The sequence below is a fragment of the Channa argus genome, chromosome 1 (genome assembly GCF_033026475.1).
Source record: "Channa argus isolate prfri chromosome 1, Channa argus male v1.0, whole genome shotgun sequence".
NCBI classification, from domain to species: Eukaryota; Metazoa; Chordata; class Actinopteri; order Anabantiformes; family Channidae; genus Channa; species Channa argus.
Genome location: NC_090197.1, coordinates 5,384,687 through 5,410,784, shown reverse-complemented (window position 1 = coordinate 5,410,784; position 26,098 = coordinate 5,384,687). Strand labels below are relative to the sequence as shown.

The following is a 26,098-nucleotide window of genomic DNA, read 5'->3' as shown; positions in this document are numbered from 1 at the left end:
CTCTAAAATGCTCAAAATCACACGTATGTACAGTTCCATGATGAGAGACCTCTTTGTGTCAATGACTACCAATAATAAACCTCTGCTGGAAAAAAACTACCCACCAGCTGCAGCGTGGAACAGTGAGTCACGTGACACTAATCGCACAAAGGCACTGTGGACTGGACATGAAAGTCCTGAAGTAACGGTATTAAACTACAGGTACCTATTCCACCTAGTCTACCGTTACTGTCCGACGCTCCAGGAGCGCCACCATTTCTGCGTTAGGGTTGGGGCCAAAAACTTCAGGGTGAGGTTGTGTTACAAGATACAAGGTATTACTTCTAAGCACGGGCGCCACTTTGTGTTACGATCCTCAATATAGCACAAAACACTGGACTCTGCGAAGGCCTGTGTCTCTTTCTGTCGTCCACGACCTCGTCCAACTCTCTACGAAAACTTTTTTCTTTTTACACGTACATACATCATTGCTTTAGGCGTCAAAGAGTGAAGTGTGTGGGATTCCATTGAACTGTACATTGAAACATTGCAGGACTGGACAGAGCTGCGCTTTCGATGTCTCGGAAATATGAACGGGCAGAATCACCACAGAGAGTGATACAGGCAGCCTGTAAGTCACTAGCAGACAGACGGGGAGATCCTCACAAGATGGCACCCGACTCCCCCAACAGGTAACACTAAGTGATGTCAGCATCACCATTAGTGATTTTGATGAAGCTGCATTGCAACAATCGCAAATCTGTGACTTACTTTGACAAATTTCAAGACTCAACCCTGAATAACTGGAATCTTAGAGGCAAAGAACATAGAAAGATTCTAAAGGACACTAAACTCATTTTACCCATCTTTGGACTGGAATTTGAAAACCTTTCTATGAAGCAGAAAAACAGGACGTTGTCACATCCCGAGGCACCGATGAGTGTCAAGACGCTGTTGTTGTGTGGGCTGTACAGGAACAATCGGTGCTGATGTTATGTCACGCATCACCATGCCAATATATGCTGCACTTCAAAGGAGAGGGGGCCTGTTGGGTAACAGTGTGTATGATATGGAGACATGAAATCCACCACTTTACTTAGGAACAATCTAGACTGTTTGCTGCATGTAGATTAAAACATCTTAAACTGCATGTAGCAAATCAGGAAACAGTTGTAAATCAGTCAAGAATGCACAACGCAAACAATTTTAATATAGAACTTTATTGAATATATCTATATATTTATATTCATATATACTGTATGTGTGTATAATCTTTGTATTTTTTAACTTTTGAGAATGAGTATATTGTATTGCTTCCCCTTCTTCTCACTGTCCTCAGTGTATCAGTCTGCCGAGTGGAAATTTTCCATTTGAAGAGTTTCAGGCTTGACTCATGTCAGTAGCCTAAGTGTTGGGAAATGGAGCTGGTGATGCACGTTAGCTTCAAAATGGCTTTCACACCAGGGTGTAAACTGGAAATAAAGGAACAGAACACCATGCTTTTGACCGTGATGTTCACATTGCAAAAGGTTGTATGCATGATGTACTTGATTGATTACCATGTTAGAAACCACTGACAATACCAACACGGAGCACATGTACGGTAGCTCGCTCTCCCAGCACTTAGGCTGCTGCCTTGGGTTTCACAGGCAGGCGTACAGCCTTCAAAGCCCAAAGATACAGGTGTAGGATCTCTGAAACAATATTACAGCAAGAATAGCTATACGTACCACCACGAAAATAAATAGATTAATATAAATTCTATCATCTACGGTTATACACTAGTCAGAACATTAAAAAACACTGATTATTAGGCTACGTTGGTAATGTTTAGAAAGCAAGAAAGCAGATGAGGGGGAGCAGTTAAACAATATGAAACAAAAAATGTTTTACATAAAACAAAGAAAACTACAGATGTGGGGACAGAGAAAAAAAAATGGACAGGAAACAATAACAGAATAAAACTAATATAAACAGTGAAACTTTGTGCATTAATATATTCTGGATGGAACAACCTAGATAGAGTGAGAAGCAAGCTCACATCCTTTTACTGTGCCCTGGTCGTAACCCCCCCCCTCAACAATACCTAGGAAGCTGCTCAGTAACCAGCAGCCGAATTATGTAACTTTCAGCAATGGTCAGCCCATCACATGGGTTTCAAGGGGACGCACTGTCGTCTTAAACGTTGCGTCTTTCAGACAATGTGACGTGGCTACTAAACCCTGGACCCTGGACACACTAGTAATAGTAATAGGAAATGATAGTTAGTTGTCCGGGGCACATGTATCCATGATGCTGCACAGGTTCTGACTTGAAGAATCGTTTGACCAGGACAGTCCTTTAGTGTCTCTCTCTTCAGTCTGCGTCCTCTCTCCTACTCCCACGTCACGACTACGCTAACTTGAGGACTTCCTTCGTCTAATGTTGGCTCATGCCACTATTATGGTTCACGCTTATCAGCTGACGATCGTTTAAGCAAACAGGTCATAAACGGGACCATGACACCAAACCGATGCAGAATGTAGCTCGTTTTCCTTATGCAGTGTTTTTTGCTTTTCACACAGCAGCAAGATTGATGTGTGCGCCTCCAAACTGAGAGAGGGGCAGTGGTTTAGCATGTGGCAAAGCAATGCTAACTTCTTTAGTTCCTGAAAGCTACTTTTGAAAGCACTTTTTTATCCTCAATAGTATTAAGCTCCATGACGTACGTCAACACAAAGAGGTCTCTTGTGACACCGAGTCTTGCAGTAGTGCAGATATATTCACTTTTAACGTTTTTGAGCAAGGCTCTAAGGCTTCTAACCCGTCGGATAATTTCACCGATTCCTGCTTGATTGGTACATTTTGTAGCATTCTTAAGCTTTTCCTCTTTATTCTAGAAGCAGCTTCAGAGCAGAGCGATGGAGCCGTGTTAGAGGCCACGTTGAGTTGCAATTCCAAAAGGTTGCACATGTGTCGGGGCTGGCCCCTGCTGCAAGTGTGAATGGGAGTGAGGTGGGGCGTTGCTGATAAAGACCATGCACACTCAGTCAAGTCTCCCCCGACAAAGAACTACAACAAGACAATGAAGACAGTGAAGGATTTCAGAGATGGGTTTTCCCTCTCACTTTTGCGAACATGCTTTCCACTTGACACTTGAAAGTCCTTTTAAACGAACTATTAAAAAAAAATGTACAAAAAAAAAAAAAAAAAAAAAACAGAAAAGATTTCCAAATGTATAAATACCCTGCAATAACCATTACGATCACAGGAACACCAGCAACATATTAATACTCAAAGAGTTACAATCTCATGTAACCTAGAGATGATAATCAATCACTCGGAATTAAGAGACAACCCAAAGTTTACCATTTACAGACATTATGTGCTTTTGTTGAAGTAAATGGATCGATAATACACTATACTCAATAATACATTTATTATTCTAGTTGGAAATAGTATATAGTTATAGCTCAAAGAGAGACAGAGGGAAGGGGAACAAAAGCTGGACGTTGTGCTTTTTTCTCTTTCCCTGCTCCTCCTGCTTATCATCAACCAGCGCCGGGTGGAATACGTTTTCAGACACGGCTGATTCAGAAGTGCATCTATGGTTCAGTGTAGCGGTCTGGTTTCGAACACGTGTCGGGTTTCAGTCCACACAGTCGTTACAGATTATTTTTCTCCTTCAAATATGTCAGACCACGTATTAAAGACATCCTCCAAAGTATGAAAATCTGATTATTCATTTAGAAATTCTATAACGATCATTTATAAGTCATTTAACATTTCATAATGTGCTTTAATTGTGTGTAAAGTGATGTACTTGGCTTCATTGAATAGTTAATAATTCATTTTGGACTAACTCATAATTTGAATCTTTAGCTTTTGATCTTACATAACCTCCACTCCCCTCAGTGTAAACTGAATTGACCCCCACCCTGTTGCCTGTGGTTGCAGCCCTTTTGCAGGAACACTCAGTGGATGCTGCCTTGTAGCCTTCGGTATCAATTCATCATCACAAGCAGTCATACAAACCCTGAAACCAGTTTGGGGTGATCACATGTTACATGACATGCAAATAATCCATCTCTACAAGTACTTTTAACTACGACAGTCGATTTAGCAACATTTGTCCAATCGGATGAGGCCACATGCTTAATTTACTGTACAGTATATGCAAGGAATTGTAAGTACTGGTTGGCCAACAACAATGAATGAAAATTTGCACGACATTATTGGGATTGAAACTTTTTTCTATTTTATTCTGAAAGGTCAATTAATTCTACGGCGGTTCTTAGACTAGACTGGCCTTGCACCAGTGGCCTGCACTGACACTGGGCTACAGTGATCCATGCCTGAGCACATCTACATTATCACCATGTGATTTGGTTTTTGTGTTGAGCTCTGCTGTAGTTTCATGCCAAAGCGGGTTAGCGACCACACTACGTGTCACACTTTGCCCTTACCACTGGCTACTAATGACTTTATAAACACACAAAAATTGCCTTCAACCCACAACATCTCACACTAGAGACCAAACCTGGTGTCCTGTGGAAAAGTCCCATGTCTTGTTGCACCAACCACCTCCCTACGAAACTAATTCACTTTATATTGTATGTCATTGTTTTAGGCGTCCAATAATAAAGTGTCCTACATGTCAGCATGTTATGGACAAGGAGTGGACAAAGCGGGCGAGTGATCACAATAGTCAAACGGACTGGACTTTTGAGGGTCAAATGTGCTCAGGCATGGTACAATTGACTGCTGTGACTAGACCCTTACCCTTAGTCATCTAGGCCACTAGTTTTCCTTGATGCAAATTAGTTGCCAAACACATATATTGGAGAAATCTATATTAAATTAGTTTGTGCATAGAATTGTATGTAATCTACAGTTTTAGACAACCATTCAGGGCTGATGTTCCTCCTTATCTATAGATGTTAGATACATTAATATGTAGATGAATGGTCGTGATTCAGCCAATATTTTTCACATTAGCCGCAGGATTTAGGGACTTTACCATCAAATCAAGTTACTTGTTTAGATGGACATTTGTTGCAGTGCTCAACCAAACTGTGACAACTGGCAGGAGTGAAATGGAGGCGTTCAGGGTGAAGCTGAAAAGTCTATCGCTGTTCCTGTCTCTCGGACTTTGGAGAATGCCCATCTGTCACCGTAATTACCTTTGACACACAATGAAAAATAAAAAGGCTCACAGTGTGACAAGCCCCTTGGGTCTTTGTGTGTCAGTGGTTTATCTATATATGGCTGAGGTCACTCGCTGGAGACCAGAGGTTAAGCAGCTACTGTTGACCTTGAGTTGGCAGCCAACCTGTCACCGAGCAGCTTGTTACTTGGCTGAAAGTACCCGTCTGTGGATCTTTCTTTTTGAAGATAGAAATATAAGAGAAGTGAAGTCCACACCATCTGGCAACTTCTTGTGTGCAAAGTTTAAATTTGTTGTATGGTTTAAGACACCAGTGAACACTGGCTGATTTGGTGGCTAACAGATATAAATCTGCCTCAAAATGGAGGCCAGGATACAGTCGTGTGCAAAAGTTAATAGCCTTTTTATTTGAAAGGGCCAAAAGAGCAAAACAGAGATTCTTTTTAAAAATGTTTCCCCCTTTTTTTTTGTATAAATTCCTCGCCCCTTTAGTTACTCGTGATGACAGAACATTTGTCCATCTTAATGTGCAACATCATGTTAGGTTCAGCGTTAGGTTTGCATCCCCTTACACTGAAACTTCATGTACAGCAGGGGGATGAAAATTAAGGTTGGTATCATGTAGGTATGTAGGTACAAAAAAGTTTGAGTAAAACAATGAAGACTCAAAAAGCTCAAAACGTTTTATCCCCTTTAAATTTTGATTTAAAAAAAAAAACCTTTGCTCTTTTTGCCCTTTCAAAATAAAGGGCTAAAACATTTTGCACGTGACTGTATGCGAATCGCTTAACCAGATTCAGCCAAGTGTAACCAAGTCCTTGTAATGATTGCAAAAATCAGTGAGCTCCACTGGCTTCCCAGCAAGGCACTTAACCCCCTAACTGCTGCGCTGGGAGGCCATCGGGTGTATGGTTCAGTCTAACATAAGAAACACTGATGCTGAAATTTAAAAAAAAATTTTTAAAAATCCCTGAAGCCTCCATTGCACCATTCTCCTTACAATTAACAAAGGTCTCGATTAAAAGTCATGACCAGATTTAAGGCAGATGCACATGACGTCAGGTGTTTTATGACTGTTTATGATGGTGGTAAATAATTATGGCAGCTGAGATATGAAAGGCTCCAGAGCATAAACCGTTCAGTTGATGTGTCACCCGCACATTTTCATCCCTACACTTCCTCTCTTTAAACTCAGATATCCCTTATTTTAAGTCTTCTTTTATTTAAACACCCCTCCCCTCCTTTAACCTCTCTCCCTCCTCTTTGAGGTTTGGATTTAAACCGGTGTGGTTTTCCTGTTCAGTGTGTCTGAGTTGCTATCCCTGTCTCTTTTGGCTGTCAGTCGGTCCAGGGTTCCCACGTTGCCCCTGTCCCTCTCCATGGTGGCTGTGGATATAGGGGCTGGCTGGGCTGGCGTGGTGGATGCTGTGGAGGTATTCAGAGGCGCTGCGTTCTGGGCTACAGCTGCTGCCGCAGCCAAGTTGGACTTGGAGTGAGATGGGAGCGTACCACTGCTTATCACCGCTCCCCCTCCTCCTCCACTGCTGCCACTGGAATCTTTTGGGAAGTAGTTGTGGAGCTGGTACAGCGTGGCGCGGTCAACTGTGCCGTAGAGGGGTGGGGCGCCACCTCCCAGGCTGCCCAGCTTGGAGTCCCTTGATAAGGTGTACATGGAAATATCGCCGCCACCTCCACTTCCGCTGCTGCTGGTGTGGTGTGGGTTGGGTAGAGTAGCCACAGAGAACGGTGGTGCAGAGGGTGGTAAGCTGAAGGTCTTGGAGGTGCCTATGGGCGAGGTCTCCTGTGAACGTGGCGGGTCAGTGGAGCGTGAGCTGGATCGAGAGCGCCGTCTGAAACGGTAGCTGGGCAGCCGCAGCATGGCGTGCGTGGTGCTCTTGAAGAGGTCGGTGCGCGAGCGGCAGCGCAGCTCTTTGTTCTTCTCGATGTAGATGTTGACGGCGAGGACGCCCACCATCTCAGCCAGGATGAAGGACAAGCCGCCAAAGTAGAAGGACCAGCCGTAGGAGTAGTGCCACTTCTTGTCCTCGTCCTTCTTGGGAGAGATGTCGCTCAGTGCCGCTGAGATGTACACGATCACTCCGATGATGTTGCTGAGGCCTGAGGAAATATTAAGATTTTCTAAGTGCTCCTCGGAGAAAAATTAAGCAGCAGCAGCTTCATTAAATTGCTTTGCAGGCAGGGATACTGAAGTGTTTCCTTTCAATTACACAGAGGCGATGCCGGCATGACACGAAAAACAATCTGCATATTGTACATAAGAGATTAAACCTCTAATTGACTTGTAGATCTGAAACACTTGCATGTGAAATACAAGTTTAATTGGAGTTTTGAGTGTAATAAGACAAATATATTAAAGCAGATTGCACATTTTAATAACATTTAAATCCACACTTTGTTCTTAAAAGCAGGTGCATCCAGAAATGGTGGCACAATGTCTTACCTGCAGCAACAAAGAGAATCCCTCCACCTAGGATGATGTTTCTCTTGCTTTTGTAGAAGCTGCTGGAAGCAACACAAACTCCGCCCAGCAGGAGCAGGATGGCGCTGAGGATGGGGAAGATGCTAGAGGCTCGCACCACACCTGCAGATGAACACATCGGCACAGATCCATTATCCTGTTTTCCAACTGTTTGTGGGATTCGTTGCATTCATGCACTTTTCCAATGTGGTTCCATTAGTGGGCCTGTATTCTTTTCCCTTTTTTTTTTTTTTTTTTTTTTAATATGAGGTTCAGCACCATTCGAAGGTGTAAAGTTAACAGCCACGTGACTCCCGGGAGAGAAGTGTTACCAAAATTTGCTAAAGTTGACACTATAACTTGGCTCTGGTACAGCGGCTATCACATACACATTTCCTACATGATATAATGTGTTTTGTGGCTTTTGAAGAGCTTTGTTAGGCCTGGATGAGCTGCTTATGAAGAGACCCTCAAAGGAAAGGCTTCACTCCACACAGGGCTACAGAGTTTTAATGATGGGGACATTTATTAGTTAGGTCTTATAAAAATCAGTTAGTGGGTACTGTTTAGAGATTTAAACATCTTAGGGACTTCAGTTTTAAATAGATAACTTCCATATATGCAGATAAACCGACAATAAATTGACTGATTGTTCCTTTATTTTACTTTACAAAATGCTTGGTTGAGATTTCTTTGAACAAATCTTGCCCGAAATACTAAAAAAATCCCCAAAGTCTGAAGTAGAGTAAACAACAGTCAACTGTGAAAGAGCATCTCAGCACCAGAAATTTCGACATTGGCTACAAATTTCCCAATCAAGCATTTGGTAATAAGAAAATGTGTTTTAATAGTATTTAGACAAGAAGAGACGGTTATTGCACAGACGACTGAGATAAACCAGGTTGCAGACTGAGTACAGGTGGGTGGAGGCAGTTCACTGTTGGTTTAGTGTCTGTATGGGGACTGACTTATACATTTGTAAGTTCACATAAGACAGCGTAGTAGCACAGACTGGATATTAACCATCAGTGCCACCATCACTATTCTCACAAAGGGCCCAAAAAATGCCACAAAAAAGTTGGTGTTAATGCTTGTGTATTAACTCAAAAATCCTACACAGTATACTGTGATATACTGCAGTATAACTGCAGGCATTGAGTGACAAACACTTTGGAGTAACAGACACATGTCCGGATCACATGTTGGTTGAAGTATATGATTATGGCACCAAAATAAGTAACAATTCACTCTCTAATAACTCAGTCAGTACTGAACATTCAGTACGTCTGCGAAAAGTTTCATTACATCATATAAAAAAAAAAAAAAAAAAACCCTGGACAGTAGAGTATATCCCGCAGCAGAGACCTCAAACCTTTCAGCAGTAGTAGATAACGGGGAGACTTTATAGAAGATTAAAATGCTGAAAAGCTCCATCTCTGGCAGGAACACACCGAACATCAAAGCCTTCACATTTTGAAGGTGACTTTTCAGCCTGCAGTAGCTTACAGATAGTGCTGTAACAAGCATTAATTCAAATTTTCTGTGGACATTTCGTCAACAAAATTGTCACTAAAATAATAGGCATCAATGAAAAAAAGGTCTTTTTAATTAAATGTTTTAATCGTTTTTCTAATTTCAAAACTATGTGTGCAGAGGCACAAAGCTTTAATGTTCAACAAGTGCTGCTCTGTTAACGGTACAGACACTGAATTTCATCACAGCCTCCATCACAGATAAAATATATGTTGTATCCATTTATATAATAAATGGATACAACATATATTTTATAGTTTTAGGGCTGAGTGAAGAGAATCTGCTATTACAAGAGAGGAAGGATGTGAAACCTGAATCCTGAGCTGAAAATAATCCATTAGTGAAGGCTGTTCTTTCAATTCTGTTCTTTCAAAAAAAAAAAAAAAAAAGCTTTCTACACACCCCCAGACTCCCAACCTCATGCACCTGAGCATTTAAACACACACACACACACACACACACACACACACACACACACACACACCTCTAGGAACACTTTGCTTGAATCTGACATCCATGCATTGATGTCCGCCCACCATTCCCTTCTGTCCTCTCGGTATCTGTGTGTCTGCACACGCACAATGTGTTACAATGTGCGTGTGCAGTGCTCACTTTGTGTGTGTTTGTGCGTGTGTGTGTCACTCACGCAGCAAATACTCTGCAGCATCTTGGTCGTAGTCGGCGTCATCTGGGAAATGATTGATCTGGGAACACACACCTCGCTTCAAGCCTGCAAAAACCATACAGAGGAAGAGGAGGGCAGTGTGAGGAGGAAGGCAGAGACGAGTAGACATCACAATGAAGACTGCGACGTTACAAACGTTGAAGAGAAGAAGTGGATAACAGATGCAAAAACAGAGGATGTAGTGTGTGAAATGTTTCACAGATTCATTACCTATCGATTCCTTAAGAGAGTGTGTCCCAGTCTGTTCTCTAGTGACTAATGTTCATCTACTATAAAATATTTATTTGTGAACATTTTCCTTCTCAACCAAGTTTTGAAGCAAAGGAAGCTGACGGACTGATAGGAGGAATAAACTGGGGAAAAGATGGATAGAGAAGATATTCAAACTGAGGATATTAAAAAAATAAACATCAGAAAATAAAAGGAGGAGTGACAGATGCTCTGAGTAAGCATCCTGTAACTGTTGAATTAATTCCTCTACGTCATTGCGATACTTCAGCTTAGTGCCCGTCCAACATCTTCTCTTCCCACAGCGTCAGATATTGACGCTTCCCGAGGTGTCAAATTGCACCACACAGGTACGCCACAGGTACGTTTTAGCATTACTACAGGACGTACCAACGACTTCACATGTACACACAGAAAGTGTAACGGCGGTCGCTGGGGTTAAGGAGGCGTAAAGCCAAGGATTAGACGGATCCTGCTGTTGCACAGTTCAACGTAGTTTTTCAGAGTCTTGCAGCCAGAGGGGAAACGGAGCTAAATGTTACTAGCTTAGCTTTAGCACGGGTAGGTTTCTTTACCTGAGCAAAATAAGAGGAAGAGGAAATGAAACTGTGCTACAAGTGTGTTCTAATGTCCCGCTTTGCTCGTCTTCTGGCTGCAATGCAAACTTTAGTCACGAACAAACAGAGTGTATTGTTGGACAGGTGCGGGACGGCATCTCTTATTTGACTTTTGAGTGCAAGTGTGATACCGAATTAAAAAAAAATTCTAATAACTACAAAATGGAACATTAGCTACCATGAGACAAATGCTTCGCCCGGTCCAGCTTCCTACTGCTCACTGCTACACTTCCAGTGCAGTTCAATCTGGATCACAGGAGGCTTTGACAGCACCTCATTCACAGCACATTTACATTCATATGTCTCCTGTGACAAAATCAGACCCCTAAAACATGCAATCATTTTTCATCTTTCCTATGTGGAAAATAAATCTGACATGGTGTCCTCGTCTCCTCCCGTCGAGCTCAGCGCTGCGCAATTTGTTGTGCTTTTCTTGTCTTAGTGTAGACGAAACACTTCACTACTTCTTCTATTGTCGTCTCCTAGATGCTTTAAAAGCTTCATCTCTGGTTTGTATCATTATCTGGAAGTCACAACAGGAGAGGTTTCGTGTTGACAGATAATATTTGTTTACCTCGACAGCAATTTGGACATCCCATGGTCAAAATTAACATCAGGAGGAAAGGAGAGATCCCATGTCTCGCTTGCAATAAAGTGCAGTATATGAAAGGCGGAAAGGAAAACATTACAAATTATGCACCCGTGTGCAGAAAGGAAACAGAACTCAGCCACAAAACGCCTGAGGCAAAGTCAGATCTTTGCAGACCGGCTTGGAGCAGCAATAGCAGAGAGTTATTCATCTACGAGGATCAGCTGTGGGCACTGCGTGCACAGGGGCGGAAGTCCACAAATGAACCCAGATGATTCGAACCCATTCTGACGAAGGTGATGAACCTTTGGAGATCGCACAAATCTCCTGCTTAGATCTGAAGGCAAACAGTGCAAAGCTCTTTATAGTATCTACATTAGTGCCTCAAAGTCAATATCTTAATTTACTGACGTTAAAATGACAAACACCACAACCTTTTATAATAACTGCCGTCATCTGGGTGATGCTCCATATGTTCTGTAATGTATGTGTGGTTCCTGTCTGTCAGTTGCAGCGAAAACTACTTAATCAGTCACTGAATGAGTCACCACTCATATCAGAGCTCTGGAGCATTATGACGAGCTCCACGTTGAAGGTACACAGTAGTATGTTTGCTTAAATGTAAGTGTTTTTCTCTCTCTTTGTGTGTGTGACAAGTGCAGCAGGGGAAATTGTGGCAAAGCTCAGCTCTCTGCAGCCCCGTTCACAGTTGGTCCTTCATCATTTCTGCCTCCTGCCTATTTCCCCCACACCAATAAATAAATAAATAAATAACACACGTCATGTTTCTAACGTTGGAATTATGACCTTTCAACACCGAGTATCGACTGGTATTTTCTGTGTATTTACAACCCTGTTTGTGTCCGGGCAAAGTTGTTGTTGCACCAACTGCAACACACATCGCAATGCAACACGAAATGTCTCGTCAAGATGAGAAGGAAGTGGAATCCACCTTCTCCAAACTGGGAATTCTCCAAGCCCGGAATTGGCATTCGGGCGTTGTAAATATCCAGATGTGCATCATGAGAACACGAGTTCATCACGTATCATGTGTGTTACAACATTCTGAACCTAACAGATCCGTGCGATAAGATGGAAAGTAACGACCTGGCAGTAACACGCCATCAAACTCTTTAAGGATCCCATTGCACTGTGGCTACAGCAGCAACCACGAGCGGCGTACGTGGTCCACGCAGATCTGGCTCTAGCCAATATATTTCATTACAGTGGGTTTCAAGGAGCTTTGAGCAGTGTGCTATTACTGCATCTGCTGCTTGGCAACATTGTCCTGGATTTTGAATGGACAGCAGCAGGGTGCACGGCAGCTACTGCTAAGCGTCAGTACCATACACTACGGGTTGCTTTTTTCCACCTACTCTGTTCTCATGCTGTAGCTTAACAGAGTGGGCTGTAGCTAAAGGCTGAGGGGATGTATTTAAGTACAGCTATACGCTGTATATTTTAGTTAAGTTATATCACAGTATGTATTTTAGCTGTTTGTGTTAGTGTGTACAGTATATTTAATATCCAGCCTCATCCAAGTTTATACACTGACTACTACAAAACACTGTCAAATGTTCATGTTCCGCAGAAATATCCAATCTTGATGCAAGACTTTTGCTTTGTGCACTACACTACACACACTCTTAGCTTCCTTGACTACATTACTATTCTAACTCAGCCCCACCACAATGCATCCAGTGTTGTCACACATGCAACCAGCTGTACCTTCCAGGCAGCAGATCCTCCAGAGGCCGGAGTGGGTCAGAGCCCCAGGATCTTTCTTGTCCTTGTTGTTGGAGTCCTCCTGGGATGAGTTGGCTGTGCTGTTGCAGATGAAGGCCCGGGCGTACAGCCAGTAGTCTGTACCGATAGCCACGGTCATCAGGGAAAAGGCAGCGAACGCCCCCATGGTGGTCAGCAGCACCTGGATGCCGCGCTCACACCAGACCATCGCTGGGCGGGGAAGGAAACTGATATCTGAAAGACGAGTAGGTCGTTTATCATCATCGCTGCACGTGACAGTTGAAGCAGGATCTTCATTGTGATGATGAGAAGTTTGGATGAATTGAGTGCGACACGCAAAAAAAAAAAAAAATCAAAATCCAAAATAAAAGAAAGAAAGAATTTACATCTCTTTTGATTTTCATTGACCTTCAGTTTTTTAATCTTTCCCTCAACGTTAAGTTATATATTCTCTACCACTACCATTAAAGTTATAGCTGTGGGCTTTACAGTGTCATTTCTTACCCCAATTACAAACCGTAATTTATACAATGGTGTCATTTCCTGATCCTGCAACATTTGAAAGCCAAGCTGTTCTTAGTGTTGCTGGTTCTTGTTTGCACTATACCTATGGATCTGCAGAAAATACACAGTCCGATTCCCTTAATCCTTAGAAAAAAATCTAAGACAGTCACTCTGAGACAAGGGCTGCTTTTTATAATCCAATTTAAAGAGTAAGTGAGAGAGTTACAGCGTCGTGTGCATTTCCTCTGTGCATCCTGCTTTGACTAACTGCACAGTAGCATCAGTCTCATATTTGATGCAACTTAATGGTGGAAATTTTTGCTGAGTAACACTGTGTGAGACTCTCTCACTTCCCACATTCATGTACGTCTGAGGCATCTACTGCAACCTTTAACTAGTGTATGTTCACAGTCATTTACATCATGACGTGTTACTGTCGGCAAACTGAAGTCAGGGTGATGTAAAACTATCGGACTGTTTAATTCAGTTTTTCCTATAACAGTAGAAATTGTTGTAGGTTAAAAACGCCCATAAAATTAAAAGATGAGAAGCTAAAACAAAAAGGACTTGTAATCACTTTCACGTTCCATCCTGTCCACAAGCTCGGCATTGAACTGTTAAATATTTATGCATTAATACATCTGCTGTCCCCCATGGGCCACTGTAGGTGACTGGTAGGAGCTGATTGTGCGGTGGAGTCTTTCCATGGGTGAGCATACTAATACAAAAAAAAAAAAAAAATAACCCAAAACAAAACAAAGGAAAAAAACACACACACACCGCCGGAAGCAGTGGAGAAACGTTGGCAGCATGCAGCCGGCAGAGGAACAAAATGCCGACCCTGCCGCATCAACCAAAAAAAAAAAAAAACACACAACAACTAAAGAGTGGAGGGTGGATGATGGACTGCTAAGAAAGTAAGAACATTTTCAAAAATGCCTTATTTTATAGATTAAAGAGACCATTTAAATTTCAGAGATTAAGGTTATAATAAACAGAGGAAACAGCTTTAGATCAAAAGAGGACATCCAGTGCAGAATAGGGCAAAAAAAAGGAAAAACTGTACATATTATAAATAGGAGGCTAAAAGACAAGAGAAGAGTTAATGAGCAGATGAGAAGAGATGAGTGCAGAGCAGAAGAAATCAAAGAGGAGAGGAGAAAGATTAAAATCAGAGCTGAGGAGGTGAACGGTGAGAGGCACGACAGCAGGAATATCGAGATACATTGGAATAAAAAAAAAAAAAGCTAAGTGCAGGCATGAAAAACCCCAGTCAGCGTTGTGGAAAGTCTTTTTCTTCATGTGATCACAAACCATCGATTGCTCAGACAATATCAATCCCACTGTGGGCTCTGACACTATTTGGCTAATTGGGCAGGCCGGTGGGGTGTTTCCATGGCAACACTAATCCCAGTATCCCTGAGACCACTGGTCCTCTGACCCCAACGGCGACCTGCCTGCTGAATGATGCATAAGGAAAGTCCGTAACACAACGGCAGGAGGCGAAGGAATAACTGACGTGGGAAGGTACTGAATCAAGTACCTGAAGTTTTAAAATGTATGCAAAGAAACATTCGACATTGTTTTAGTGATGCTTACATTATAATGTTGCTCAAGTTCACACAAAGTTGGAAACAATGTAAATTATTTCACTGCTCGTGTAAAAAAATAAGCAAGCGAGTACAAGGAAACAGCATTAGACTACGGAAGCCTGTCGTATAAATTTAAAAAATGTGCTGTTGAGTTGGGAAACACAATGAGGATCAGGGCGACACAGGTTTTGAACTTTCCTGAGGGATTATTTAAGCCGAATATCACAAACTACTAGAAGATGAGCTTTTTTTTTTACACCATCATCTGCAGACTGCTGTCCACAGGCTTTAGTTTGAAGAGGCTCCACGGCTTTTGGTGCATTCAAACATGCAAGTTCAGCATGAACATCTACAGTCAAAGGTGCTGACTTGTTTCCATCGTGGCCAAATGTCAAGTTCAATGGCACGTTTATGCAAATACCTGTATGCAGAATGTTAAAAAGCATGTAAGAATTTCTGATGCTGTGCTGCCGCAACCAGCGTAGAAAACACGCTGAACATCGTCTCCACCGTCTACACAAACACAGAGTCAGTGTCAAACGGGTCATTTCAGTGTTGTGATTGCTGCTCAGTTAATCGGTCTTTTGGAAATCAGCATGCTGCCTGAAAACTCCTCACGTGTCAACATTTAGCCGTCTCTCAGCTAAACAGCATTTAGCCTGCTTCCACACATGCCAGCGCAGATTAATCGTCCACTTCCCTCCTGAACGTAGACCCTGGTTCACATCTGCATGCCAGTGTGTGTACGTGTGTGTGGGTGGTTTCCTTCAAGACTGTTTCGCCCATGTGTTTGAATGTTTATGCCTGAATGGTTTTCTTTACGTTTCATGTGTGTGAGTGTGTGTGTGTGTGTGCCGTTTATGCATGTAGGAACACAGCTGCATCTGTGTGTCTGTGTGTGTGAGAGAGAGTGTTATACCTGGGGGCATGTTTCTGCCTTTCGCCTCCATCTCCTCTCCCCCCTGCTTCTGCTGCTGCTGCTGCTGTTCTTCTTCCTCGTCGGTGAAGAGCGCTCCGTAGCCCCGGTCTGAGCCGCCTCCATCCACCGTTTATCCTCCCCTTTTTCTTGCCCCTTCCCCTTCCCCCTGTCCTCTGCCAGTCTCTCTTGTTCTTTCTCCCTCTCCTCTCTCTCTCTCTCTCTACTTTGAGCACTCCTCGGGTTTTTCAGGGAGCGGGGCGCACCTTACTTGGCGTCCTCTCCTCTCATTGAATCGTGGTGGCAGTCATCTTAGCTACTGGGAGAAGGAAAGGAAGCAAGAGGCAGGAGCGAGGGGTAAAGAGCAGATGAAAGAGCGCGCGAGGGAGGAGAAGAAGCAAAAGGATGAGGGAGAGAGAAAAAGATGAGAAGACGAGATACGACGAGTGGGGGGCGGATTCAATTAAGGAACGTGACATGAGTCTTGAAACAAGGGATTGCTTCTGTACACAAGCATCTCCCATATGGACATGTATTTTCAATATGGGAATGATGATGTGCTATTAACAAGAAAACAGCAAACACAAACATCGAGAACCTGATGCAGACTTGAGAAACGAGCCCCCTGTCAAACAAGAGAAGCTGGTTTGCCTCTACAGAGAACGAGAGCTATAAAGCAATAGAAAACAACAGGCGGTGCAAGAGAGCGTGCTCTATTCGATTGCCATGGCAACAGTGAATTCCAAAGTCTACGGCGGAGCTGGCGAGTGTGTATGTGTGTACATGTGTTTGTGTGTGTCGGAGGAGTGGTGGGATGGATGTAAGAGCTGACAGGATTTAACAGAGATTTACACAAAAAAAAGTGTGTGAATTCCATTGGTGTGCAGATCGACACAAAACGCTGCATGTCATACATGATGGATGCAAACACACACACACACACACACACACACACACTGGATACATATAGCCTAGGTACATGAAGAGAGAGAAATGACAGACTCGTGAGTCACTAGCACTGTGGTCAGCGTGTCTCGGCATGTTTCATCCATCCAAGTTTCTTCCCGTTGGTGCGATGACTTAATCACAATCACTTAGCACCGATTCATGCATTGAAATGCTGGATGCTGCTTCCACGAGGCAGAAAGACAGAGGAGAGGGGAAAGAAAGGGAATCTGATGCTTTGCTCAGGGGGCATGTCGGGCACAGCGGCCGATTTCCTGCAACAACCAGACTGTTCCCAAAACCAGAGTCCCCACCGGCACTGACACAAGGTCAGTGGTTTCTGTACTGTAGGACATGCAAAACCCACGTGAGCCGGCAGCAGTACCACAACGGGGGATTTCCATTAGTTCCATGTCAGATACACACCGGAAAACATGCAAGGCCCCTCGTTTGAGGATTCAGAAGCAAATCAACAATTAACAATGACTCTTCAATGTCCAAAACCTCCAGTAGATGGATTTACACAGCATCGCTAACCACGACCGAGCTGTTCTCTTCCAATTTTCACACCTGGTTATCTGTTAACATCAGCCCCTACATATGGTTTAGTAGGTCCCTACTCTACCTGCCATTAGCCACAGTCAGTCATGTGCCGGCCCCTAATACATTTTAGTACAGAAACAGTTAGGTTAGGGTTGGGACAAAAGTTGTGGTTCTGGTTTTGGTCGAAAGAAAATGACAACACTTATAAGTGGGAAACAAACTTGTGCCTCACGTTCAAACTCTTTGCTGCTTTAAAATTACGTCACACACAAAGATATACGAAACAGATGTGTCAACACCTATGTTAGAATGACACGAAAAAACAAAACTGGATCCAAAGGGGACCTGTGGACAGATGAGGATAAGTGGGTCAGTTTACGTGATCAGGGCAGCTCCAAACCTGCTTGGGAAGCTCTGGGTAAAACACTACATGCATGGTACACAAATCACCAACAGCAGATTTGAAAATGTTCTCATAATTCACAAGGATTTTTGCGAGAACACCCTGAAATCACGAGCTTGTGGTCTTTTCCGCCCGAGAGCCTGCAGGTTCTTCCTCACTCACAGGAACTGTTCTCAGTGAAAGTGGCAAATCCAAATTACAAGCACAAATGGAAGCTTTTTATGGCAGCAAGGAAGCAAGAAGTCCATCCAGAGAAGAGAGTACACACTAACACTGGCTGGAACTCTTCAACACCTCCACCCCCAACGAGGAGAAGACAAAATTTAGTGTTGCCTTTCTTGCACGGTTTTTGGCTGCTGAACCCACTGAAAACTGTGTGAAGTTTGCTCATGTAGCATCTAAACAAGTCACTTGCCTCTATAGGACCGACACACTGAGAAAAAGCCCTGTCAGGGATAAAACAGAGCTTGAATTGTGGTCCGGATGACGCGAGACGCCGGATGAGCAAAATAAACAAACGAGACACTAGTTAGAAAAAAACAAGCTCTTTACAATGAAGCTACATTTTATGGATGGAAGCACTTGTGACTCATGCAAACATGCAACCAATCTGTATGGTTTTGCAGATATTCACGATCAGCGAATGTAAATAAAATATTATCCATTAACGCTGTGATGTGGTCGTGATTTGTTAGGGCTTTGTATCCAGGGGCCTGAGCCACGGCGACACAATAGCCTTTTTATTCCACCTTTGGCCCCCCACAGTCTAGGATTGTCCCTGTTTGTCATGTGACATAAATGTTTGAGGAATTGCAGCTACATTTTTAATATGTGGGCAGCACGGTGGTGCAGTGGTTAGTGCTGCCGCCTCACAGCTAGAAGGTCACGGGGTTCGAAACACGTCCCACAGCGTCAGAAAGTGGCCTTAAATTGCACTGCTGTTTACGTACTTTAGCGTCTGATACCGACGCTACAGGGCCGCAACCGTTTGACCCCACGGGAATGACTTTATACACACACACACACACACACACACACACTCACAATAACTATGTTAGCGGTTGGGACAATAATTTCAGCATAAGGTGAAATTACTAAAGACAGTGACACACGCACTTCCTTACGACAGTAACCACATGCACCACGTTGTGTTACAGTCATCATTCGAGCGCACAGTGTCGAACCCTGGTCCTATGTGTTAGACACAAATGGGTACCCTGGGCGTCTGTATGTGACGGAGAAGGGGCTGGAAAAAGTGACGCCGTTTGACCCCTCGGGAAGGAGAATGTGCCAGAATTGGCAGATTCTGTGTAGAGTTTGCGTGTCCTTCCCGGGCTTGCGTGGGATTCCTCCAGTTTCCTCGCGTGTCAGGTTAATTGGTGACTCTAAAATTGCACATAAGTGTAAATGTGTCTCTCGATGACAGCTGGGACAGTCTCCAGCCCCCTGCGGCCTTACACAGGATAAGTGGTTACAGATAGTGGATGGAGGAAGGGGTCACGTCTGTAGAAGTAAGCAAATTGAAAGGAAAATATTTACACAATAAACTAGTGATGGAGCCGTTAAAATCTTGTGAAATATGAGAATTTCTGTGGATACACTTAGCCAGTTGAAGTTTATTTGAAAGCCTGATTTGAGTCCGTTCAGGACTGGTCTAATTGCAGCTGTTTGGGACCTACTGGAAGCACCGCAGGGGACCCTCAGCGACCAGTGACAGCAAAACAAAGACCAGCAACTAAGACATCTTGTGCTGGACAAACCTGCTATTCAGTCTCACTGTGTGCATTGATGGCGAGGACGCCTGCGTGCAGCATGGGACGAACAAGCACCAAACCCGCTCGAGGGGCAACACAAACACACGCACACAATGCACAGGAGGAAAGTTCAAGGACAAAGCGGCCAAGCTCGGCATCAGGAGCGCAGAGGCCGTAAGCAAGCGGCCGTGAATACAGAGCAGCAGCAGAGCAGGAGCATCGGTGATAGTGGGGAGCCATCAGTCAGAAGAGAGGTCAGTGCTTTGATGGTACTTTGGAAATCAAGCAGCACGTTGATGAAAAATAATACGTGAGGGGATATGGATTATAATTTAAACTCACAGACACACGCATTCCTGCAAAACTATATATATATAAAAACAGAAAATCTCTCTTTGCCTCTCAATCTATTAATACTATTAATTTAACAACTATTCTTCCTCTGATTTGCCACTTTTCTCAAACTTTTTCCTTCATTTATTTTACTCCCGTTTATTGATATGTTGCGCTCCCTCCAGCTGGTACCGAGGTGACACTCAATAGGCAGGAAGCTGGATCAGGGGCAACTGGATATATTCGATAGTCAAATTCAAATAGCCAAACTCTGGAGCCCACACTGCGCGCATCCCGCCCGCACAGCCGACCCCACACCTATAGACAGACTGCTCTCTGACAAAAGGACAGAAATAATCGGACATGCCTGTAAAGTTGATTTGGCCATGTTCTCCTTTGGGTATAAATATTTCCGATTAAACAGAATCACAGTGAATCGAGCATTAATCCCCGATGTGGGGTAATAGATGTATAGTGCCGTGATGTATGTTCGTCCTGAACCTGCCTTTGACAGCTTTAGCCATAACTCCCTGCACGAATTTCTGTCACATTTACGCCTTTTCCCCCCTTTGCTCCAAACGATCTCTTACCTCGCCAAACGTCTTCACGCAGCTTTTCTCGTCACTTCTGCCTCAATCCGCTCGCTTAAAGCAACTGTAGATTCTTCTAAAACACACACAGATGCAAATGCGGCGCGGAGCCCGGTTGTTCCCAGATGATTTGGATGAAGAGTACAGTGTGTACATGTGGTGCGCTCTCCACAGCTCCAAGCATGCGTACACCGCTCCGACTCATGCGCTGTCATCTACCTAGAGTCCAACTGTCCGGGCGCAGTGGGACGGCGTCGATGGGCAAATGAACATATCGATCAATTATCAGCTTACCTTTGCAGGGGCAACTTTTGAAGCCGGTGCTGGTGCAGGATGCGGCGATGCGCGTGATTGATATGAAAGAGACACACAGAGAGGAAGAGAGAGAGAGAGAGAGAGAGAGAGAGAGAGAGAGAGAGAGAGAGAGAGGGGGGGGGGGGGGGGGGGATGACGGTTTTGCACGTGTGTTTGAGCTGCATCACCAGGTTGGAAACAATTGCAGTGTCCCTCTCCAGAACGTGGAGGCGAAAGTGGGCACAGGTGCTTCAATTCTTATTAGTTACAGGCCGAGCTGTGGCCAAAAAGTCACAAGATCAGAGAAGTCCACGTCCTAGTGGTCCTCGGGTCCAAAGGTAGAAATGCAGGTCAAACAGCACAGCAGCAGGAGCTCTGCTGGAAATTTGGTGCTGGAGAAGACAACACATGTAGGAACCTAGAAGAAAATTGGCCCTGATCTGCTCCTGGTTTCAACTCATTCAGGCACAACTTCTCCATCCCCCCGGTACATGCAGTTTAAGTAAAAGTGAATTAAGATTTGTGTTGTAGGCTGAGGAAATTGTCTGATAAATTGAATAGTACAATTGTTTTTTTTCCCCTTTTTTCTTTTTTACAAAATAAAAGTACAATTTTGGAAAGAAAGAAATCTAAATTGATGTTGTCATTTTTTCTGTTATTCAAAATAGTCCGTTTTTATTTGTTTATATATATTATTTTCTTTCACTTGCACCTTCAGGATATTTACAAGAACATTCTGAGTACATATTCACCGGTGTTGTTGTTCCCCCCAAATGTTTAAAAATGTTTTTTTTTGTTTGCATAATTTGGATAATTCTGGGACTCACATTTACTGATTTACTGTTGCAGATATTTTTAATGACATCATCTTTCTCCTAACTTAGAAACTCTTACCAAATCAAAAGTGTGGCAGTAAAGTCCTATTTCTGTTATGAACGAGGAAGGGTCCTCTTGGCAATCAAAACATGGATCAGGCACAATGGGGTGCAACCCAAAAAATAAAGAGAAGTGTCTAAAATTGCAAGTAAGCGTCTGCAGCCGGTTGATGGTCTGTGAGTGATTGCTGGGGCAGGTCAAAAACCACAACAACAACAAGAAAAATTGGATCCAGTGAGTGCTACTACAGAAAAAGACAATCAGTCAGAGACAGAAGTAAACAGTTGCCAGCTCCGGCTCCAAACAATTATGTTCCTAAATAATGGAATTAATCAGTGAATAAATATGTTCTAATGCAACATTTCTTTCAAATGAATAAAGGATTTCATTTATGGACAGAAACCCCAGGCAGAAACATTCACCTCTGATGACACCTTGGGACCGTGTTCGACTCCAGGCTGTACGTGCGTTTCGGACAGCAAACACTGAGTGTTGAACAGCCACAATCTTAACCAAGGGCTGTGAGAGTCGAAACATAAAGAGATGTAAAAATAAAATAAAATAAAATACTGTGGTCAGACAAACTAAAATGTTCCTTTTTTTCTCACAGGAACATGTTATTGATATAATCAGTACCAACCTCTTTGCATCTTTCTACCTAAAATCAAATCAACATATTCTCATTATGTTAACAGAAAAATAGAATCCGTTGTAATTACGTTTGCTTAAAAAAATGCATTTGTAGTTTATCTGCATAGAACAGTAGGACTGCAGGTTAATAATCAGCTGTGAGGTTAGAGTCAGTGATGCCAGAAACAGACTGTTAAATGTGTTAATTCTTTGTTCCAAGAACAGGAGCCTCGAAAAATGATGTGCCACTGCAAATTGACATTATGGAGGTAAAAATAAAATGAAAGCAGATGCTGAACCGGGTTCAGCAGATTAATTTTAAAGGGTTTGGATCGGGACTGGATGCAATGTACAATTAACATGCAAGTGGTTATTATCTTTGTCAGGATTTGTGATGCCCTTTCTTCGTGTGTTGCGTCGCGGCAAAGACGACAGGGATAGAACAAACAAGACAGGAAGGAGACTAGAAGAGGAGAAAGGAAAGAAGAACGAGCTCGGAAAGGAGAACAGACAGGTACAACAAAACGGGCTTTGCAGATTTAATAAGGAACAGGGAGCCAGCTAAACCACGGCGGACAGTCAATATGGATCAGAAGGCTGCCAGGGGAAGGGGAGTCTGTGTGTGTGTGCGTATGGTGGGGGTATTCACGGGAGGGGAGCCAGAGTAATAAAGACAGACGGAGAAGAAATCAATGCCATGCCAGGAAGACAAACATTTAGAAATGAAGTGCAGTCCTCCTCTGTGGTGACAGTAAAAGGCAATGGTCCAGAACGTCTGCTGACATTCACAGTCCGGTCACACAGCGGCAAGCGGCAGATTACACAAGACTGAGGAGACTGTCATAACACGGCAAATACTGACGGGAAGAAGTCACTCAGGTAAACAAATATTAGCAGTAAAATGTACTCGCACATACACTGATTACGTTCATTTTTATACACGCTGGTGGTGTGACGCAGGATTTGACAGAGTCAGTCATGGTTCCCAAATGATGAATACTAATAAGGTTCACCTGGAAATGAGGATTTTGAAATGTGTCAACAAGCGCTGGATCTGTAATGGGGGACGTTGGAGCCCCTCCCAGCTGTCAGAGGGTAAATGGCAGGTAGACTCTGGACTGGTCTGTAAGGCTCACCAGTCAATCTTAGTCCATATCTTTGAACTAGGTTGGGGAAACCGGGGATCTTCCTGCTTTGAGGCAGCAATGCTACGCTAACCATCCCAGTCAGGCTTCAAATTTATCCGAAGCTGCTGTCATGGAAAAAAGTCCTCAAGCCCAAACCTGCGAAAGGTCAGCTTCATATGCTGAACATCGTCTCAACTTTTTGAGACTTTTAAAGCACTAACACGCAATTACTTCATCAAAAATTAACAAATCAATGCTCAAACAACCTTTCTGAAACCCAAATGAGCTGGATCAGAACAACCAGGATTATTATCATATTAGCCTGAAGTCACTATCGAAGTAGAGAGCTAACAATGGTGAACTCTATTAAACTGTACCCTCTGGTTCAGGTAGAGGTAACTGTATTATTTTTACCTAAATTTATTTTCGCCGAATGTGTCAGAACCTTCGGTGCAGTAGCAGCTGAGCCACATTCATCCAGTGAACATCAGCGTCCTCACGTTGGCCATTTAAAAGCCTCCTTGTCCTCATCACACCACCTGGTTCTTCTCGATCAATCACCTTTTAGGACATATCTCCGCCTGCTTGGCTGATCCATATCAGCTCATCTATACTCTAAGTGCTAAATATTTTAGGAGCAGCTCTTTCCCTCTTTCTGATGAAGTAGTTTTGGTGTTTTAGCCACTCTAAAATAACTTGCATAAATCAGGACAGACCAGCTGTCCAAATAGGAATGTGATCTCCTCTGATCAGAGGACTGTGTTGCTGCTGCTGAACTGAAAGTGCAGCTGTGAGCTCAGTGGTGCAGACAGACAGTATTACATCAATCTCGAGCAACACTAAGTTTTAGAAGACCTTTATGGTTAGTTTTGGGCCAGCTGTCTGATAAGATAAGGCTTTCCGACATAAAACCCCCCGTAGATATTCACGGACCACCCACAGGTGCACTCCGTTACTTTGATTGAGAAGATGTTGGTCTCAGGAACATGGGGGTGTGGATAGAAAAACAGGAAACACGATTGATAGACCAGCCGTTGTTAGATGCACCTCATGCATCAGGCAAGATTTCCCCTCATTTCCCCTAATGCTGAACCGGCTCGTTCTCATTCCCTAAGCGTCACTTTGTCCATTCCTTTTAAGCTACCTGTGTCCGACGGTTATCGACGCTCTGAGCTCTAATTGAAAAGCCTGATGCTTCAATATTTGATGCCTAAAGCAATGACATAGTATATAGAGTGAAAAAGTCTCATAGGGAAGTGGAGAGTGGTCCTGGATGACAGGAATTTTCCCACAAGAGACCAGGGTCTGACTCTAGTGTCAGTGTCATTGTGCGCTTCAATGATCATCATAACACAAACTTGCTCACGTGGTTAATACTGTAAATATGTATGTGTGCGACGTTGTCACTGTTCATGTAACGCAGGGGTCTCAGACTCACGGCCCGGGGGCCAATTGTGGCGATATGTTGTGGCCCACAGGACGACATGTTTTTACTGCGGCCTGCGGGTTTTATATGAATATCACTTTACCGCGTTTTGTGTGGAACGTTCCTTTCTTGTGATAGCTGGAGCTGAAGGAACCTACCAATCATAGTGGAATACATGGCTCCGGGGGCGGGGCCATCAGTTGGGCTTGATGCAAGCAGAGAAACATTGCACAGCTATCTTTTTGATATCTTTTGGATAACTACTGCTACCGCTATCCTGGTACTTTCTACCATCTACAAATGTTATGATTTTCATGTCATCATGAAAGACATGAGCCCTTCTTCTTTAATTTGATCGGACGCCCTTCCTGTGCTTCAAACGGAGCTCATTGACCTGCAGTGCAACTCTGATTTCAAAACCAAGTTCAGAGAGGTGAGTGGAAAAGCAGACAAGCTTGGGCAATTTTTGAGAGAATTGAACCCCGGCTCCCCTGAGCTTGTGCCTTTTTGGGAGCAGATATTTGTGCAAAAAGATTTTCTCTAACTTGAACTTCCAAAGTCCAAGTACAGGTCCAAATTACTGATGATCATCTTCAAGCCATACTGAGGGTCTCAGCTGCTTCCTCCCTCAAGCCAAATGTGGCTCAGCTATGTGAGAGGAAGCGCTGCCAGGTCTCTGGAGAGAAGAGAAGCCATGTTCAGAAGAACCGTTCATGTTCATGTTCAGAAGAACCCATTGAAGTTAAAGAACTGTTAGTAATGGCGTTTGAGAAGATTAGATTTTTTTAACAAAGCTTTTTTTGTGGAATACCTGATGCGGCCCAGCATCCCCCCAGGTAATTTGAGTTTGAGACCCCTGATGTAACGCCACCTTACCCCGAAGTTGCTTTCTCCAACCCTATAACAGTCAGTTTTTCCCGTGGCTCCTGTAGTGTCGATACGCCAACGAATGTGAAAACTTGATGCCTTAGGAGGCGTCAATATTTGATGCAGTGGGATGAGAACATGGGCTGAACTTACCCTCTTCTTTAAAGATTGCTTTCAGCTCACGAAGGGAGTAACAAGGATCAAATCATGACACGCTCCCACCCTACGACATACGACAACGATTAAAACAATCAATATAACCTCCATCCAAAATTAACTATGGTGCATTCTGTGAT

At 43.4% G+C, this 26,098-nt stretch overlaps 1 protein-coding gene across 4 annotated transcripts; it reads right to left on the bottom strand.

The window, feature by feature from the left end:
* Positions 1-1,180: 1,180 nt before the first annotated feature.
* On the bottom strand, positions 1,181-20,952 carry LOC137136484 (voltage-dependent calcium channel gamma-4 subunit-like). Of its 4 annotated transcripts, none has more exons than XM_067521924.1 (6): positions 20,583-20,951; positions 16,018-16,333; positions 12,985-13,236; positions 9,784-9,867; positions 7,587-7,727; positions 1,181-7,243 (listed from the first exon to the last, which is right to left on the bottom strand). In XM_067521924.1, exons 2-6 carry the CDS (start codon positions 16,046-16,048, stop codon positions 6,402-6,404), a joined length of 1,350 nt encoding a protein of 449 aa, XP_067378025.1. In that variant the 5' UTR covers positions 16,049-16,333; positions 20,583-20,951; the 3' UTR covers positions 1,181-6,401. The 4 variants fall into 4 exon arrangements, with proteins under 4 accessions (XP_067378025.1, XP_067378110.1, XP_067378196.1 ...); XM_067522009.1 differs by having other exon boundaries at positions 16,018-16,330; XM_067522095.1 differs by having other exon boundaries at positions 20,877-20,898.
* Positions 20,953-26,098: the final 5,146 nt, after the last annotated feature.